The 18,818-nt window shown below is 43.5% G+C and overlaps 1 protein-coding gene across 1 annotated transcript in view; it reads left to right on the plus strand.

Annotated features, from left to right (window-relative positions):
* The first annotated feature begins 715 nt into the window (after nt 1–715).
* ACBD3 (acyl-CoA binding domain containing 3) overlaps nt 716–18,818 on the plus strand; it is a 45,195-nt gene continuing 27,092 nt past the window's right edge. The window contains exon 1 of the mRNA XM_007988271.3: nt 716–1,068. Coding sequence (XP_007986462.1) covers nt 783–1,068 — 286 coding nt within the window. The 5' untranslated portion in view covers nt 716–782. The remainder of the gene's footprint in view (nt 1,069–18,818) is intronic.

The following is an 18,818-nucleotide window of genomic DNA, read 5'->3' on the forward strand; positions in this document are numbered from 1 at the left end:
AGAGAGGTCTTGAATATGCTACTCTCAAAACTTACAGAAGCGTATACTGCTAAGGCCACTCTAAGGGCCTTGGGAGGGGCCACTGTAAGCAAGGGGCCCTGAAGCTTGAGCTTCATTAATTCTATGGTAACTTTTGTACTCTTTCCTATGAGGGTCCCCACAAATTGTATGAGCTGCGCTTCCTGCAAAACCAGGATCAGCCCCGTCTGCAACCTCAAAGTCACTGAATTTCTCTGCAGTCTCAGTTTCCCCTTTTTAAAAAATTGGGAATTTGCCCTGCATTTCCTTAGAGTTGCTGTGAAGGCCAAACGAGATTGTGGTGGGCAAAAGAGCTCTGCAAACCACGCAAGCCCCTGCAAATGTGAAGGGTCTCTGACCTGGAGGGTTGGGTGCTGGCCAACCTAGTCAATCCTCCCGGCTCCGACCCCTGCGCAGAGATCCACTGACCCCGCCCCTGTTGGGCACTGACAGCCGCAGCACCGAACCGAGCGGTGGGGGTGGTAGCACACGCCCACCTGGAGCAACTGGGATCCGAAAGGATGGTGGGGGGGTGGAGTGGAGGTCGGGACCAATGGGAGTTGGAGAGCCTGAAACATAGTCGCGGAGCCGGGGCAACTGATGGTTCCGGAGGGGGCGGGGCACAAAGCCTCAGCCCCTCTCCCGGAGCCCTCCAGCCTCTTCAGCAGCGGAAGTTCCGGTATCGGTAAGCGGAGGTCAGAGGTCAGCAGGAAGTCGATACGTGGCCGCCGCCTGTCCCCGCCGAGGAGGCGCAGCAGCCGGAGATGGCGGCGGTGCTGAACGCAGAGCGACTCGAGGTATCAGTCGACGGCCTCACGCTCAGCCCGGACCCGGAGGAGCGGCCCGGCGCAGAAGGCGCCCAGCTACTGCCGCCACCGCTGCCACCGCCCTCGCCACCCGGATCTGGTCGCGGCCCGGGCGCCTCAGGGGAGCAGCCCGAGCCCGGGGAGGCGGCGGCTGGGGGCGCGGCGGAGGAGGCGCGGCGGCTGGAGCAGCGCTGGGGCTTCGGCCTGGAGGAGTTGTACGGCCTGGCACTGCGCTTCTTCAAAGGTGAGCCGGGCCAGCCCCACCCCTGCCGCTTCTGCCCGGTCCCGGGAGCCCGGCACGGGCTGTGGTCTCCAGGGTGACTGGACCAGACTTACCCTCACCCACTCATACTGGGCCGTGGTGACTCAAGCGGGGTTCCCTCCTTGGGGGTACCCCAAGTTTGTCACTACCTGCTTGGCCACTAGGTCACACCCCTGACGAGCCTGCAACCTTGGTTTAGCAGTCATGTCCCACCTCCCAGAGGTTACTGGGGCATTTTACCTGATTTAGCTTCTGGGATTTCCAGGAGCCAGGGTGGAAGAATGGGCCCACTTTCTTCCAAAGGATCCCATTCTGGGATTGCCTTGTATTATTATTTTTTTACTGACGCTTTTCTTTTCCTGTTTCCCGTGGCTTGTCACATCAGGACCCGCCGATTTTTACCCTTAGTGGAAGAAATCTGTCAAGAGGTTCCGTATATAGCCTTTCCAGCCATTCTTGGGAACCATAAAGTGGAATAGGACTTGATCCCCAGGCAGATTGATGTGGCAGAGAGGAAGTAAAATGTTAAGCTCATCATTGAGGAGGGATGTCTTGAGGAGGGATGTCCACTATGTTCTAGTAACTTCTAGGTGGTTAAAATTTTACATTGTAAGCAATGTGCAAGAGTGAATTCTCAGAGTAAGGCCTAACAGTACCTTCTGTGCTTTTCGCATGATTAATTGTTAAATGTCTCTTGTCTTAGAACAAGATTGTAGTGTGCGGGTTTTTTTTTTTTTTTTTTTTAATTGGATGATTCACTTAGTCAAATGGTGGAGAGACCAATCACATGATTTTTGTCAGTGGGAAAACCTGATGAAAAGCCCGTTAGTTTGATTCTTAAAGATACTTAGTCTTTTAGGGCGAATGGACAGGGAGGGTCATCAGCAAATGAAACTTTAAAAGTGGTTGCTAGGTTCCACGTACGTTCCAGAACAGCATATTTATGACACTTTCCCCTGAGGTGGTACCTTTTGGAGTACATACTTTACTAGCCGAAATTGAGTAGTTCAATGTAACGATACACACGGAAGTTGTTTTCTCTCAAAATAACTTTAATCGTGCAAATTAGTGAAAGTTTTATAAATTCTCCAGAACATTTGATCATTTCACATTCAATGACATATTCGTGGTCATTGCACAATGAGTAGCCCTCTGTGTACTAACTAGCTTGGGGAATTGGTAATGGCTAGTGGGTTTTGGATCATTTGACTTTTAGATCACTGGCTTGAATTTAGAGTTTGCTGTAGTGATGATATATTACCACTTTATAAAAATCAGATGGTTTCTGTACAACTCATATAGCTACATTCCACTTTAGATTTTTATTCTTGGAACTTATTTTTCAGTCAAGTATATTGTAGCAGAGAGTAAGACTAGAAATGAACTTTTTGTTTTTGTTTTTGAGCTGGAGTCCTGCTCTGTTGCAGGACTGAGGGAGGCTGAGGCAGGAGAATCACTTGAAGCCGGGTGGCGGAGGTTGCAGTGAGCGAAGATGGCACCATTGTACTCCAACCTGGGTGACAAGAGCAAAATTCCGTCTAAAAACAAAAAAGAATCGTTTGAATCTGGGGTGCAGAGGTTGCAGTGAGCCGAGATCATACCACTGCACTCCATCCTGGGCGACAAAGTGAAATTCTGTCTCAAAAAAAAAAAAGATTGAAACACTATAACGTGTAGTACATTTAGCATTGTTTGGAGAGTCAGGAAGCTCTGGATTCTAGTTACCTTGTAAACTAGACAATTAACTTTTCCAGACTCAGTTTCATATGTATAAAGGGAGCTGGATTCGATGAAATATGATGTCTCAGATTTAAGATTCAGTGGTCTAAACCTAACAGATTATTTAGCTTGTGTCTTGAGTGGTAGGAATCCTGGGGAAACTTAAAACTTGGGGCCTAGGTGTTAGTCACCTTGGAGAATAAAGCTACATTGATAGGTGTGGTTCACTCACTTCCTAAATTAAGTTCTCAAAGCAATATCCAGGTACTAAAAAGGAGAAATAGCTGTGTAGCAATTAAAAGCTACCTTTCTGCATGGATCATTGGAGACTTAGTATATGAGACACTAACTGAAAAAAGAAAGGGAAGGATGTAAAAGCAGTCAGAAGAATTATGGAATGTGGAGTGAGCCAAGCAATGCTGCCTTTATTTTGTTGTTGTTGTTGTTTTTTGTTTGTTTGTTTGTTTGTTTTATTTGTTTATTTTTTTTTGAGACGGAGTCTCGCTCTGTGGCCCAGGCTGGAGTGCAGTGGCCGGATCTCAGCTCACTGCAAGCTCCGCCTCCCAGGTTCACGCCATTCTCCTGCCTCAACCTCCCGAGTAGCTGGGACTACAGGCGCCGGCCACCTCGCCCGGCTAGTTTTTTGTATTTTTTAGTAGAGACGGGGTTTCACCATGTTAGCCAGGATGATCTCAATCTCCTGACCTCGTGATCCACCCGTTTCGGGCTCCCAAAGTGCTGGGATTACAGGCTTGAGGGTTTTTCTTTTTTAAACAGTTTCACTCTCATTGTTCAGGCTGGAATGCAATGGTGCGATCTCTGCTCACTGCAACCTCCGCCTCGACGGTTCAAGTAATTCTCCCACCTCAGCCTCCCAAGTAGCTGGGATCACAGGCATGCGCCACCACGCCCAGCTAATTTTGTATTTCTAGTAGAGATGGGGTTTCTCCATGCTGGTCTTGAACTGCCGACCTCGGGTGATCTGCCTGCCTTGGCCTCCCAAAGTGTTGGGATTATAGGTGTGAGCCACCGCGCCTGGCACCTTTGTTTTAATGTGTGGATTTTTCTAGTGGAACACTTGGTGTTTTGTCAGTCTTGCAAGGACTTTTAATCACTGTTCTATGGTTTTGTACCAGTATCTCACAGGAATTAGAAATAACATTACATTTTCGGCAGGGTGCAGTGGCTCACGCCTGTAATCCCAGCACTTTGGGAGGTCGAGGCAGGCGGATCACAAGGTCAGGAAATCGAGACCACCCTGGCTAACACGGCGAAACCCCATCTCTACTAAAAATACAAAAAATTAGCTGGGCGTAGTGGCGGGCGCCTATAGTCCCAGCTACCCAGGAGGCTGAGGCAGGAGAATGGTGTGAACCTGGGAGGCGGAGCTTGCAGTGAGCTGAGATCCGGCCACTGCACTCCAGCCTGGGCAACAGAGTGAGACTCTGTCTCAAAAAAAAAAAAAAAAGGAAAGAACATTACATTTTCTCTTCCACTGTGGAATAAATACGAATCTTGAAAGCATGGATATATTTTTCCATTGCAAATAGCTTGGATTGGAAATGACAAGCCCTATTTCTTACTCCATCCTTGTCAGGGTGGTAATAGACCAGTGACTGAGTCGATTATGTCAACTGTTCCTAATTTTTTATGACAGTAAAAGTAAAATAGATGAAGATATGGGTAAATGTAAGTTAGCATTTTACCATCTAACTTTCAAACATTATTGACTCCTCAGTATGGATAGTTTTGTATTAGATTACAACTATAAATGAATAGTATATTCACTTTTGCTTAGAGTCCAAAAGAGGCGTTAAGGACCCAGTGACAACTGCAATACAGTGTGGAGGACTGAGGGAGTAGATGCCATTCCAGTGTGGGGGAAGGCCAAGAGCCATGAAAGCCATGAAAAGGCAAAGCATGTGTATTTGCAGAATGGAAAATAGAAAGCAATTTGATGGAGAGAGCTGGGAAGGTAACTGAGTTCAGATCTTGGATGGACTTGCATGCCATTGTAATTTTTTTTTTTTCCGAGATGGAGTCTCTGTCACCCAGGCTGGAATACAGTGGCATGATCTCTGCTCCCTGCAATCTCTGCCTCCTGGCTTCATGCGGTTCTCCTGCCTCAGCCTCCTGAGTAGCTGAGCTTACAGGCTTGTGCCACCATGCCCAGCTAATTTTTGTATTATTAATAGAGGTGGGTTTCACCATGTTGGCCAGTCTGGTCTTGAACTGACCCCAGTTGATCTGCCCGCCTCAGCCTGCCAAAGCGCTGGGGTTACAGGCATGAACCACCGCGCCTGGCCATGTAAATATTAGTAGTTCGGCCTTTTTGTCAGTAAATTAGAAGATGAGGAACTGCTGGAGGTTTTTAAAGGGAGGAGCAAAGTTGCTTAAGTCTTTTTTTTTTTTTTTAAGACAGTCTGGTTTTGTTTTGCAGGCTAGAGGGCAGTGTCACGATCTTGGCTCACTGCAGCCTATGTCTCCCAGGCTCAAGCCATCCTCCCACCTCATCCTCCTGTGTGGCTGGGACCACAGGCACGAGCCACCATGCGCGGCTAATTTTTGTAGAGACAAGGGTCTTGCTTTGTTGCCCAGGCTGGTCTTGAGCTCCTGAGCTCAAGTGATTCACCCGCCGTGGCCTCTCAAAGTGCTGGGATTACAGGTGTGAGCTGCCACGCCCATCCAGAGTTGCCCAGTTCTATTTTAGCCATGTTAAGCTAGGTTTTCTTACCTCCATGGGTTAAGGACCCACAGGAATCCAGTGGGTTTGTTTTATTGTAGCCTTTATACTTCTTGGATGGAGTTGACCTGGGGAATTGTATTTTGGTTTTTAGAGTTCTTTGGGGTGAACTTTTCCTTGTCTAATACTTTGTTACCCTATTACATTAAGCTGGTAGATTGTTTACATTAATTTAAAATTTCAGAGTAATAATTGTCAATAGTTGAGTAGATGTTTTCTAAATCTCAGGTACTGTGCCACAAACTGTATATGCATTATTGTTTAATCCTCCAAGAGGCCTTCTGTAAGGGTATTAACCCCATTTCTGAGTTAAGGATCCTGCCTCAGGCCCCTCAGTTATTTGGAAGGTAAGTCTTGGACTCGTTTTCTTTATGGAATAGTTAATTATACTAGCATTGCTATTGATTATACCCAATTATATTACTGATAGTGGAGTATTATATGTTGGGAGAGAATTATATTAATGAGAGCAATCAAATGGACAACTGAAATGGTTCCATTTCCTGTTGTCTTTAAACATAGGCAACTACAAGAGCATTTATAAATGGCTTCCTTAATGTTTTAAAATACTGTACAGCTGTAATTTATTCATTGGAAACATATAAAATTAGCGTGCCTCCTGGACTTCAGTGGTCTATCCTCAGATAATTTCAAGTTTGTTACTATGGAACATCTATTACATTTTTTTTTCCCCTTTTATTATCTTTACTTTTAGATATAAGTATGTAATACTGTAGAAGGATATATAGACCTAAGAGAGACAGATACAAGACAAAAACAATTATAGCCACCAGTTTCATGTTAAATTTGAGCTGAACCAAAACTTTCCTTTAACTGGATTCAGGGGTATGTATGTGTTGTGTTTGTTTGTTTGTTTGTTTGTTTGTTTGTTTTGAGACGGAGTCTCACTCTGTCACCCAGGCTGGAGTGCAATGGCGCGATCTCAGCTTGCTGCAACCTCCACCTCCTGGGTTCAAGCAGTTCTCCTGCCTCAGCCTCCCAAGTAGCTGGGATTATAGGCACATGCCACTATACCCAGCTAATTTTTGTATTTTTGGTAGAGACGGGGTTTCACCATGTTAGTCAGGCTGGTCTTGAACTCCTGACCTCGGGTAATCCACCTACCTCGGCCTCCCAAAGTGCTAGAATTACAGGCATGAGGCACTGTGCCCGGCGTGTATGTGTTTTTAATGTAAGTGATTTTAACATTTTCCTGAGGCTTGCCTTTATTACACATGCAATGCACTAAAGTACACAAATACTAAGTGTGTAGCTTGATGAATTTTCACAAAGTGGACAGTGTAGCCAATGCCCGGAAGCAGATGTTTTATCAGTTAACTAATACAAGAGCTACTGTGAATCAGTATTTAGAAAGGTAAGCTCAGGAGTCAACACTCTTTAGGGTGTGTTTTCCTTGCTCTGCCACTTAATTGTGTTAACTTTTTGTGCTTTGCTGTACTCAAAGGGTTGTTTTAGGAATTATAAGAAATTATATATATAAACTCTTAACAGAATGCCTAGCTGTTGGTATTTTTGTGGCTGCTTATGTTATTGAAAAGGAGATACTTCTGAGAATTGATTATGGATGTTTTGAGTTAATGGAGGGGAAGTCTTGAAAGTTTTACTAAGCAGTCAGTACATGCTAGGCAATTCCCAGAGTATTTCCTACTCATTGATTCAGGAATACTGCATTGTATTATCCTTTTTTTTTTTTTGAGACCGAGTCTTGCTCTGTTGCCCACGCTGGAGTGCAATGGCCCTGTCTTGGCTCATTGCAACCTCCGCCTCCTGGGTTCAGACGATTCTCCTGCCTCAGCCTCCCGAGTAGCTAGGTCTACAGGCAGATGCCACACCACCCAGCTAATCTTTGTATTTTTAGTAGAGACAGGGTTTCACTATGTTAGCTAGGCTGGTCTTGAACTCCTGACCTTGTGATCTGCCCACCTCGGCCTCCCAAAGTGCTGGGATTACAAGTGTGAGCCACTGCGCCTGCCATGTTATCCTTTCTTATAGGTAATATAAGAATTTGTCAATTGAGATTTTTTTTTTCTCAATCCAACATGAGGAAGATGTGGTTTTTCAGGTTTTTTTGTTTTTAAGACAATGTTTCACTCTTGTTGCCCAGGCTGGAGTGCAATTGCGTAATCTTGGCTCACCGCAACCTCCATCTCCCGGGTTCGAGCAATTCTCCTGCCTTAGCCTCCCGAGTGGCTGGGATTACAGGCATGCACCACCGCGCCTGGCTAATTTTGTATTTTTAGTAGAGACGGAGTTTCTCCATGTTAGTCAGGCTGGTCTCGTACTGTTAGCCTCAGGTGATCCACCTACCTCAGCCTCCCAAAGTGCTGGGATTACAGGTGTGAGCCACTGCACCCGGGCGGTTTTTCAGTTTTAGGTTTTTTTTGTTTTTGTTTTTGTGGATACGGAGTTTCACTCTTGTTGCCCAGGCTAGAGTGCAATGGCATGATCTCGGCTCACTGCAATCTCTGCCTCCCGGGTTCAAGCGATTCTGCCTCAGCTTCCCAAGTAGCTGGGATTACAGGCACCTGCCACCATGCCTGGCTAATTTTTGTATTTTTAGTAGAGACGGGGTTTCTCCATGTTGGTCAGGCTGGTCTCAAACTCCCAGCCTCAGTGATCCGCCCACCCGGCCTCCCAAAGTGCTGGGATTATAGGCATGAACCACCACGCCTGGCCCAGTTTTAGTATTTCTAAAAGATGGATTTTAATCAAAGTGTATTCTCTATGAGGCGACAGTGTGATATGGCCATGAAATAAAACAGATTTGATCTTAGGCTGCTTTGATGGAAATATGGTACCTAGGATGAGGTAAAATTTCAGAGTAATAATTGTCAATAGTTGAGTAGATGTTTTCTAAATCTCAGGTACTAGAAGGAGGGAAAGAGAAAGATAGTCCTGCTCTCCTCTGCACCAAGGAGTACACCTCAAGCCCTGGATACTGCTTGTTTGAGGCATCATCCTTTAGGGTTAAAGACAAAATGGAGCTCATTCAGAAGAGAGCAACTTGTATCTAGTGGGAATTCAAATCCCTGCCATTATTATCATAATGGCTACTGTTTAGTCAGTGTCTGCTCTATGCAGGCACTATACCAAAATTTTGGGACACATTTCTAGCCCTCGCATGAACCCTAAGGAGCAGTATTATCTTTATTTTATTGATAACAAAACAGATTCCAAAAGATTAAATAACTTGTTGATGTTGTATACTTAATAGCAGAGCTGGGAATTAAATTTAAATTTGAGGTATGATTAAGCTGAGAATGTTTAGCCAAGAGAATAGAGAACTCAGGGCAAACACAGTAGGTATTTTGTGACTTTCTTGAGGTCTACTTAGTTAGATGTGTTTTAGTTAATGCTGAGGACAGGAAATAAACCCTGTGGATGGAGCTGAGAGATACCACCTCAGAATAAAGAGCTAAGAATCACAGCTATTCAGAGATGGATTAGACTGCTTTGGGACAGTGAGTTCTCTTTACCAGGAAGTATTCAAGCATAAGTTAGCAATTGCTGGCTGGATATTGTAGAGAGGATTTGAGCTTTAGTTTGCAATTCAATCACCTACCTTTAACATCGCTTCCACGCTGTAGATTTTATGATCTTTTCATTAAATGAAGGCTAGAAGGGACACTGAAATAATTTGGTACATTCCTTTTCCTCCAGAGAGAAGAGAAAAAATATTATTTATCCTATAAAATAGCAGTTGAAGTGTGAGCCTAATAGTCTTTTGTATACTTAATTTCAGGTGAGAGGGACTTAACTGTAATCTTTCAGAGCTTTGGGCTTGGTATCAAATTATGCTGTCCTATTTGAACTGTAAAGTTAAATACTTGTAAGTTTAGTAAGAACATAATGTAGATCCCATTATCTGTTTTTAATTGCCTGAAAAATGTGTTTTATATATCATGTTAGTTTCCTATTGCTCTTGTAACAAATTACCACAAATTTATTGGCTTAGGCTGGGTGTAGTGGCTCACGCCTATAATCCCAGCACTTTGGGAGGTTGAGGCAGGTGGATCACTGAGCTCAGGAGTTCGAGACCAGCCTGGGCAATATGGGGAAACCCCATCTCTACAAAAAAACACAAAAATTAGCCGGGCATTGGTAGCCTGTACCTGTAGCCCGAGCTACTCAGGAGACTGAGGTGGGAGAATCACATGAACCCAGGAGGCAGAGATTGCAGTAAGCAACATCGTGCCACTGCACTCCAGCCTGGGTTACAGAGCAAGACCCCGTCTTAAAACAAACAAACAAAAAATTTGTGGCTTAAAACAACTCTTGCTAAAAATCCATCTGTACTTAAGATTTTCCTGCAAGCCCTGACGTGTGTACCAGACAACCAATTCAGACTCTCATGGTTGGGAATATCCTCTGATGATCTGACTCTCCTAGTCTATGGATTAAATTGATAGAAGATCTGATTTGTATAGTAAACTCCTCTGTTCATACTGGTATTGACTGTTCCTGGTTCAAGATGACAGCTACAATGGTGCTGTCAAAAACAGCTACATGGGGCTGGGCGCGGTGACTCATGCCTGTAAACCCAGCACTTTGGGAGTCCAAGGCAGGCGGATCACAAGGTCAGGAGATCGAGACTATCCTGGCTAACACGGTGAAACCCCGTCTCTACTAAAAAAAAAAAAAAAAAAAATGCTGGGAGTGGTGACCACCTGTAGTCCCAGCTACTCGGGAGACCGAGGCAGGAGAATGGCGTGAACCTGGGAGGTGGAGCTTGCAGTGAGCTGAGATGGCACCACTGTACTCCAGCATCAACCGGGACCACTTGAACCAGTTCCAGTTCAAGCAACAAAGCAGACTCCGTCTCAAAAAAAAAAAAAATCCAGCTACATGGGAGTTTGTTCCTCTGTTGCATTGTGCAGTGACTGGTTTCACCCAGTACTTTAATGTGAGAATAAGCACTTTCCTCATATCAGGAATATTGTTGGTGTTGCCTGTTATTCACAGCTGAATGTAGTCTTCAGTAGATTATCAATTATGTTTGATTGTATGTGATTATAAAGAATGTGCATTTTTTCCTCAAAGTTGCTGGACATGTTTCTTTGAAAGCAGTTAATAAACAATTTCTAACAATTTATCTACTAACAAATATATATATTTTTAATTTACTGAGAAGAAATATTAAAATATTGACAGTCCTGGATCAGATAAACTTTATAATTAGCCTTATAATTTTGCTCATTTGATTGTGAGTCAGTATTATATGCACAGAACTTGAGGCATTTTTTTCTTCATGTATATTTTTCTTTTCATATTTATATAGTCGCAGTTTTTATGATAGTAATGTCTCATTCACTCATAATACCAAAAGTTAGATCGTGCTTTTCTGAGTGCCCTCTTGCCGAAGACCACCAGGATCACAACTGTTGTTAAAGAAGGTGTAAAAAATTGCAGTAATAAATATGACCACAAGCAAAGCAAACAAAAAACCACACACACACTTAGAGATAGGTCCTGTTGGGGTAAAATCAGGGTGTTGGCAGGGCTTTGTTTCTTCTGGAGGCTCTGGAGGAGAATTGTTTCCTTGTCTTTTCCATGTGCTTCCAGGGAGCACCTGCAAGCTTTTTTTTTTTTTTTTTTTTTTTTTGAGACAGAGTCTCGCTCCGTAGCCCAGACTGGAGTGCAGTGGTGCAATCTCGGGTCACTGCACCCTCTGCCTCCCGGTCCCGGTTCAAGCAATACTCCTGCCTCAGCCCCCCGAATAGCTAGAAATACAGACACGTGCCACCACGCCCATCTAATTTTTGTGTTTTTAGTAGAGACAGGGTTTCACCATGTTGGCCAGGGTGATCTTGAACTCCTGACCTCATGATCCGCCCACCTCGGGCTCCCGAAGTGCTGGGATTACAGGTGTGAACCACTGCGCCCAGCTGTAAGCTTTTGTTTATGCCCCTTCCACCATCTTCAGAGCCACCATAGCTTCTTCAAATCTGTGACTCTTTCTCCCCTTCCATTTATGAGGACCCTTATGATTACATTGGGCCCACATGAGTAGTTCAGGAAAAGGTCAACTGCAACCTTAATTCTGCCTTTGCAAGTAACCTAACATATTCACAGGTTCCAGAAGTTAAACATCTTTGAGGAGCCATTATTCTGCCCACCACTTGTGTTGCAGTAGCTTATGAACTGATTACTGAAATTGTGCATGAGTTTATTCGTTTTACCTTTTTATTAAAAATGGAAACCAGAGCAATTGAAAAGGTGAAATTGTACTACAGTATTTATAATGAAAAATAGTCACCCTGTTTTCTGGTGTTTTTCCCATTTCCTAGGTCCTCTCCCCAAAGGCAACTACTTTCCATTATTTTAACTGTTTCTTCTGGTATTTGCTTCCATTTTCCTACTGCTGCTTTAATTAAAAAAAAAAAAAAAATCTAACTTACGTATGTCTATATCTTTCTCCTTTCCTCTTCTCAGACTCCTACTTTTGTGGTTAAATTGTTGTCTGCTATTTGTTTTTATGTTATTCTTTGCTGAAACAGATCATGCACTTTGATTACATTTTTGTTCTTGTGCAAACCTTTTTGTAAAGACATCTATCTTAAATGTCCTTAAATTCTTGAACTAGTCTTAGTGTTTGTGGTAAGACTTAGTTAAGTCAGCTGCCCAGCTGTCATCCTGGAAATTACCTTCACCTTTTCCTATTGTGTTGGATTCTGTTTCCCCTGAATCACTTATTTTCCTTTGTTGTTGTTTTTATTTATTCCATTACTTTGGAAATGCACACCCCTTAGTATCTTCTTCTGAAAAGAGTACCTGAGACCATGCCTTTCCAAAAATGTGTTTTACTGTCACTTTTGATGTATTTGATTGGGCATAAAAGTCTAGATTGGAAATAGTTTCCCTCTGGAATTTTGAAGGCATTATTCCATTCATTCTTTTCTTTTTTCTTTTTCTTTGTTTTTTTGAGATGGAGTCTCACTCTGTTGTCAGACTGGAGTTCAGTGGCGATCTCGGCTCACTGCAACCTCCTCTGCCTCCTGGGTTCAAGCGATTCTCCTGTCTCAGCCTCCTGAGTAGCTGGGATTACAGGTGCATGCCACCATGCCCAGCTAATTTTTTTTTTTATTTTTAGTAGTAGGGGTAGACAGGGTTTTATCATGTTGGTCAGGCTGGTCTCGAATTCCTGACCTCAGGTAATCTGCCTGCCTTGGCCTCCCAAAGTTCTAGGATTACAGGCCTGAGCCACTGTACCCAACTTCCCATTCATTGTTTTCTAGCTTTCAGTATTCCTTTTTTTTTTTTTTTTTTTTTTTGAGATAGAATCTGACTCTGTCACCCAGGCTGAAGTGCAGTGGCGTGATCTCAGCTCACTGCAACCTCCGCCTCCCGGTTCAAACAGTTCTCTGCCTTAGCCTCCCAAGTAGCTGGGATTATAGGCACCCACCACCACACCCAGCTAATTTTTGTAGTTTTAGTAGAGATGGGGTTTCATTTGGCCAGGCTGGTCTTGAACTCCTGACATCGTGATCCACCCTCCTTGGCCTCCCAAAGTGCTGGGATTACAGGCGTGAGCCACCACACTCAGCAGTATTCATATTCTTAAGAAGTCTATAGTCATTCTAATTCTTTGTCTTGTGTATGTGACCAGTTTTTCTTTCTAGAAGTATGTAGATCTCCTGTTTTATCTCCATGTTAAAAATTAGAGAAGTACTGTCTCCTTGTTTGTTTTCAGTGATTTTGATGAATACTTGATAGTCTTTTCAGTTTAGAAACTTGGGCCCTTCATTTCAGGGAAATTTTCTTGTATTCTTTCTTTCTTTTTTTTTTTTTGCAACCGAGTTTCGCTCTTGTTGCCCATGCTGGAGTGCAATGGTGCGATCTTGGCTTACTGCAACCTCCGCCTTCCGGGTTCAAGCGATTCTCCTGCCTCAGCCTCCCAAGTAGCTGGGATTACCGGCATGTGCCACCATGCCTGGCTAATTTTGTAGAGATGGGGTTTCTCCATGTTAATCAGGCTGGTCTCGAACTCCCAACCTCAGGTGATGCGCCTGCCTCGGCCTCCCAAAGTGCTGGGATTACAGGCGTGAGCCACTGTGCCCAGCCATATTTCTTTGGTAATTTTCTCTCTTTTCACTTTTTGGTACTGTTAATAGATAATCGATCTTTTGGATTAAACTTCTAATTCTCTTATCTGTTCTTCCCTATTTTTCATGTTTATATTTTTGCTCTGTTTTCTAGGAAATATCCTCAGCTCCATCTTCTAGATTTTTAAATTTTTGTGTTTTTGTGGTTTTTTTTTTTACATTTTTAATTTCCAAGAGTTCTTTTTTCTCTGATTTGTCTTTTTTTTTAAGTAACTTGTTTTGCTTCATAGATGTATTATCTTCTGTTTCTGAGGATGTTGAGTATAAATTTTGAATGTTATTTCACTGTTAAAATTTATTTTAGTTTTTTTTGTTTCCATATTGGAAGCTTTCCTCAAATGTCTGGTGATCCTTGAGTATTTCATGTTAAAGGATAAGGTACAGAACACCTAATTGTAACATTAAAGTAGGAACCTTTTTTCTAAGGTGATGAGACAGAAGTTTTGTAGAAGAACCTTCAAATGTCAGCATCTTTCAAATCAGTGTCTGTAGGTCTTTATTTGGAGCCAGTTTTTCAAGAAAATACTCCTCTCTCCTGCATGGGATATATGAACCTGGTTGCCAACATTCAGAAACTAGGCAGGAGAAGTGGGGATGAGTGGGAGGTACTTACCATTTACTGGGGAAACATTTCATTTATCTGTCTAATAGCATACTCTAAGCCAAAGTGTCCTAACATCTGGAGCATCCCTGATTCATTTTCTGTAGTAAATATCCAGCCCTCTACTGAGTAGTAGCAAGGTAGCCATCTGCCTGCTTGGGGTTGGCAAACGCAATGGGAGGGGGGAGGGTGGCTCCTTACATCTTATATAGACTTTAAACCAGATTCCTGTTTTCATCTAGACTTCAGCTTTTAAAGAACCTGATGCCTTTAATTTGTGAACCTTTCCAGGGTTCTCTTTTGTTTTTTTTTTCCCCCTCCAAGACAGAGTTTCGCTCCTGTTGCCCAGGCTGGAGTACAGTGGCACGATCTTGGCTCACTGCAACTTCTGCCTCCCGGATTCAGGCAATTCTCCTGCCTCAGCCTCCCAAGTAGCTAGGATTATAGGCATGCGCCACCACTCCTGGCTAATTTTTGCATTTTTGGTAGAGACTGGGTTTCACCACGCTAGTCAGGCTGGTCTCGAACTCCTGACCTCAGGTGATCCACCTGCCCTGGCCTCCCAAAGTGCTGGGATTACAGGCATGAGCCACCACACCCAGCCCTTTCCAGGGTTCTCTAAATTGGCTTCCTTATTCCTTTTAGTGGGATTTCATTAAGGATCAGGGGTAGTTGTGTGTGTTCAATCTATCATGTTTAACTGAAGGTTTATCTGCATGTTTTCTTTTCTAAGCAGGATTTGTGTTTGCTTTTGTTTGCCATAGAAAGCAGAATTTCAAAATTGATTGAATTAAATAACTTTGTAATAATAATAATTAATGAGTGGAAGAGCTGAGGATGATGCCTGCATTCCCTTCTGAGAGGACTGAAATAGAACTTTCCTTTAGGAATAGGGCCCTGGTTAAAGATTTTTGAGTTTCTACAAGGCTTTTTGTGTCAGTGCAGTTAGTGGAGTTATTACTTTCCTGCTAACTACATGTAACGTTTACGGTACCAGAAATAATTTAGAAGAAAATTATTCTTGGCCGGGCATGGTGGCTCATGCTGTAATCCCAGCACTTCAGGATTCTGAGGCGGGCGGATCACCTGATGTCAGGAGTTTGAGACTAGCCTGGTCAACATTGGTGAAACCGCATCTGACTAAAAATAAAAAAAATTAGCTAAGTGTGGTAAGTGCACTTCTGTAATCCCAGCTACTGTGGAGGCTGAGGCAGGAGAATTACTTGAACCTGGGAGGCGGAAGTTGCAGTGAGTTGAGATCATCCCACTGTACTCCAGTCTGGGCGACATGAGGCTGTCTCAGAAAAAAAAAAGAAGAAAATTATTCTCATCTGATTTAAAAGACTAAACTCTTGTGATGTGTCAACCAGAGCCACCTGAAGAGTAAGAGAGAAGTAACTTTTTGTGTAATACTAGTAGTCTGCCTAACAATATAGATTATGAAGGATTTTTATTTTTCTGTGGTTTTTTTTTTTTGAAGCTTAGGATTTCAGTACTGTGTGAACTGTGCTATACCAAAACTGGTTGGGATTAGCACAGCCTCCTGGGTTTTGTATATTCCTTGGGAGAATAATCTCTTAACCTAATCCCAAAGGCTGAAAATACATTGCTTTGACTTTAAAAATGTGTATTAAAAAAGATAATGTATATGTGTGTTTGATTACAAAGTACATATGCTTACTGAAAATTTGGGGAAATAAAAAATGAATACATAAAATAAAATTAATTTGTAATACAGTCTTTCAAAAATAATTATTAGTATTAATATTGTTTTGTTTTGAGACAGGGTCTCACTCTGTCACCCAGGCTGGAGTGCAGTGGCACCATCATGGCTCACCACAGCCTCAACCCCTAGGATCAAGGGATCCTCGCATCTTGGCCACCCTAGTAGCTGGGACTGTGGTACACATCACCATGCCCAGCTAATTTTTGGGTTTTTTGTGTGTGTGGAGACAGGGTTTCACCGTGTTTCGCAGGCTAGTCTCAAACTCCTGGGCTCAAGCACTCTACCTGCCCTAGCTTTCCAAAGAGCTAGGATTATAGGCATGAGCCACCAGTCCCTGCTGGGTTTATTTGTTTGCTTGTTTGTTGTTTAGACAGGGTCTTCATCTGTCACCCAGACTGGAGTTCAGTGGTGCTTTCATGGTTTATTGGAGCCTCGACCTTGAGGCTCAAGCAATCCTGAGCCTCCAGAGAAGCCTGGACTTCAGGTGCATGCCACCACACCCAGCTGTTTTTTAGTTTTTTTGTAGAGGTGGGGTCTTGCAGTGTTGCTTAGGTTGGTCTCAAACTCCTGGACTCAAGTGATCCTCCCACTTCAGCCTCCCAAAGTGTCAGGATTATAGGCTTGAGCCACCATGCCTGGCTGTTTGTTTTCTTGATTTTTTTTTTTTTGAGACAAATTTGGCTCTCATATAGAAAAATTGTTAATTTGGAGATTTAGTAGTAAGATTTAAAGAAAGGATTATAGAGCAATTATTTTTATTTTCTTCAGAGTCAGAATCTCAATGGATTGCCCAGACTAGATTCTAACTTGTGGATTCAAATGATCCCTCCTGTCTCAGCCTCCTGAATAGGTGGGACTATAGGTGCATGCCACTGCAGCTGGCGACAGAGCAATTCTTAAAACTAGTAAGTGCATAAAAGAGTAAATGGGAATGCCAGGACAGTTCACAAGAATGGATATACTGTTTGTTCATTCTCATAGTAGCTGACCCATAAAGTCAATTTCTTTTGTGAGATTTGCTGGGCGTGTTTTTTGATGAGGGCCTGTGAACAGAAACATAGGCTTAAGCACTGAAGTTCACAGAGGTCAACGAATCTGTTTGACTGCCTGACCAGAACTAATACTGAAAACTTATTCCTCCTTTTTTTTTCTTTGAGATGGAGTTTTGCTCTTGTTGCCCAGGCTGGAGTACAATGGCACAATCTCGGCTCACTGTAACCTCTGCCTCCCAGGTTCAAGCGACTCTCCTGCTTTAGCCTCCCAAGTAGCTGGGATTACAGGCATGTGCCACCATGCCCGGCTAATTTTTGTATTTTTGACAGAGATGGGGTTTCACCATATTAGTCAGGCGGGTCTCAAACTCCTGACTCAGGTGATCTACCCGCCCCAGCCTCCCAGAGCGCCAGGATTACAGGCGTGAGCCGCTGTGTCTGGCCACGTATTCCTCTTTTTAAAAATACATTTATTGGCCAGGCATGGTGGCTTACGTCTGTAATCCCAGCTTTTTGGGAAGCCAAGGCAGGCAGATCACCTGAGGTCAGGAGTTCAGGATCAGCCTGGCCAACCCAACATGGTGAAACCCCGTCTCTATGAAAAATACAAAATTTAGCCGGGCATGGTGGCACACACCTGTAGTCCCAGCTACTCAGGAGGCTGAGGCACGAGAATCGCTTGAACCCGGGAGGCAGAAGTTGCAGTAAGCCGAGGTCACGCCACTGTGCTCCATCGTGGGTGAAAGAGCAAGACTCCATCTCAAAATAAATAAATAAAAACACTTTTTAAATTTGCACTGTATTTTTAATTCTGTCAGGTGTAAAAAGGGCAGATGTTAAAATAACATCCAAAAGTACTGAAACTCGACCTGGCACGGTGGCTCACACCTGTAATCCCAGCACTTTGAGAGGCCAAGGCGGGCAGATCACCTGAGTTCAGGAGTTCAAGACCAGCCTGGCCAACATGATGAAACCTCGTCTGTACTAAAAAATGCAAAAATTTGCCGGACGTGGTGGTACATGCCTGTAATTCTAGCTACTAGGGAGGCTGAGGCAGGAGAGTTGCTTGAAATTGGGAGATGGAGGTTGCAGTGAGCCAAGATTGTGCCACCGCACTCCAGCCTGGGTGACAGAGCGAGACTCTGTCTCAAAAAAAAAAAAAAAAGTGTTTACTTACCATCCCTCAAAGCCCCTGCACTTAGTTCACATTATCAAATGCTTGAAATAAAGAAGCAAGTTGGCCAGGCATGGTGGCTCATGTCTATAATCCCAGCACTTTGGAAGGCTAAGGCAATTGATTACTTGAGGCCAGGAGCTCGAGACCAGCCTGGGCAACGTGACAAAACCCTCTCTCTACAAAAACAAAAATTAACTGGGCATAGTGGCACTCACTGATAGTTCCAGCTACTCAGGAGGCTGAGGTGGTAGAATCTCTTGAGCCCAGGAGTTCAAGGCTACAGTGAGCTGTGATCGTGCCACTGCCCTCCAGCCTGGGCGACAGAGTGAGAACCTGTCTCAAAGAGAAGCAAATTTATCGTCTGGTAGGAAATGAACCCTCCCTCCATTAGTAGAAAACCCACATAGCAGTATTTTACAGATAACTTTATAGCAATAGTCACAGATTTCAAAAAATTTTTTTCATATCCACTTGCCCCATCTATTAGTTCAAATCACCTTCCTGCAGCAGAAAAAAAATTTTGTGTGCATATGTTCGAAATTGCTATTTTGCATCACTAATCAGAAAAGTGGTCTTCAGGTGCGTAGTTTCCATGTGATTTTATCTTTACTGACATGTATTTAGATAAAACTACTTAATTGAATTTATTCT

This window comes from Chlorocebus sabaeus, chromosome 25 (assembly GCF_047675955.1).
Source record: "Chlorocebus sabaeus isolate Y175 chromosome 25, mChlSab1.0.hap1, whole genome shotgun sequence".
Taxonomy (NCBI): domain Eukaryota; kingdom Metazoa; phylum Chordata; class Mammalia; order Primates; family Cercopithecidae; genus Chlorocebus; species Chlorocebus sabaeus.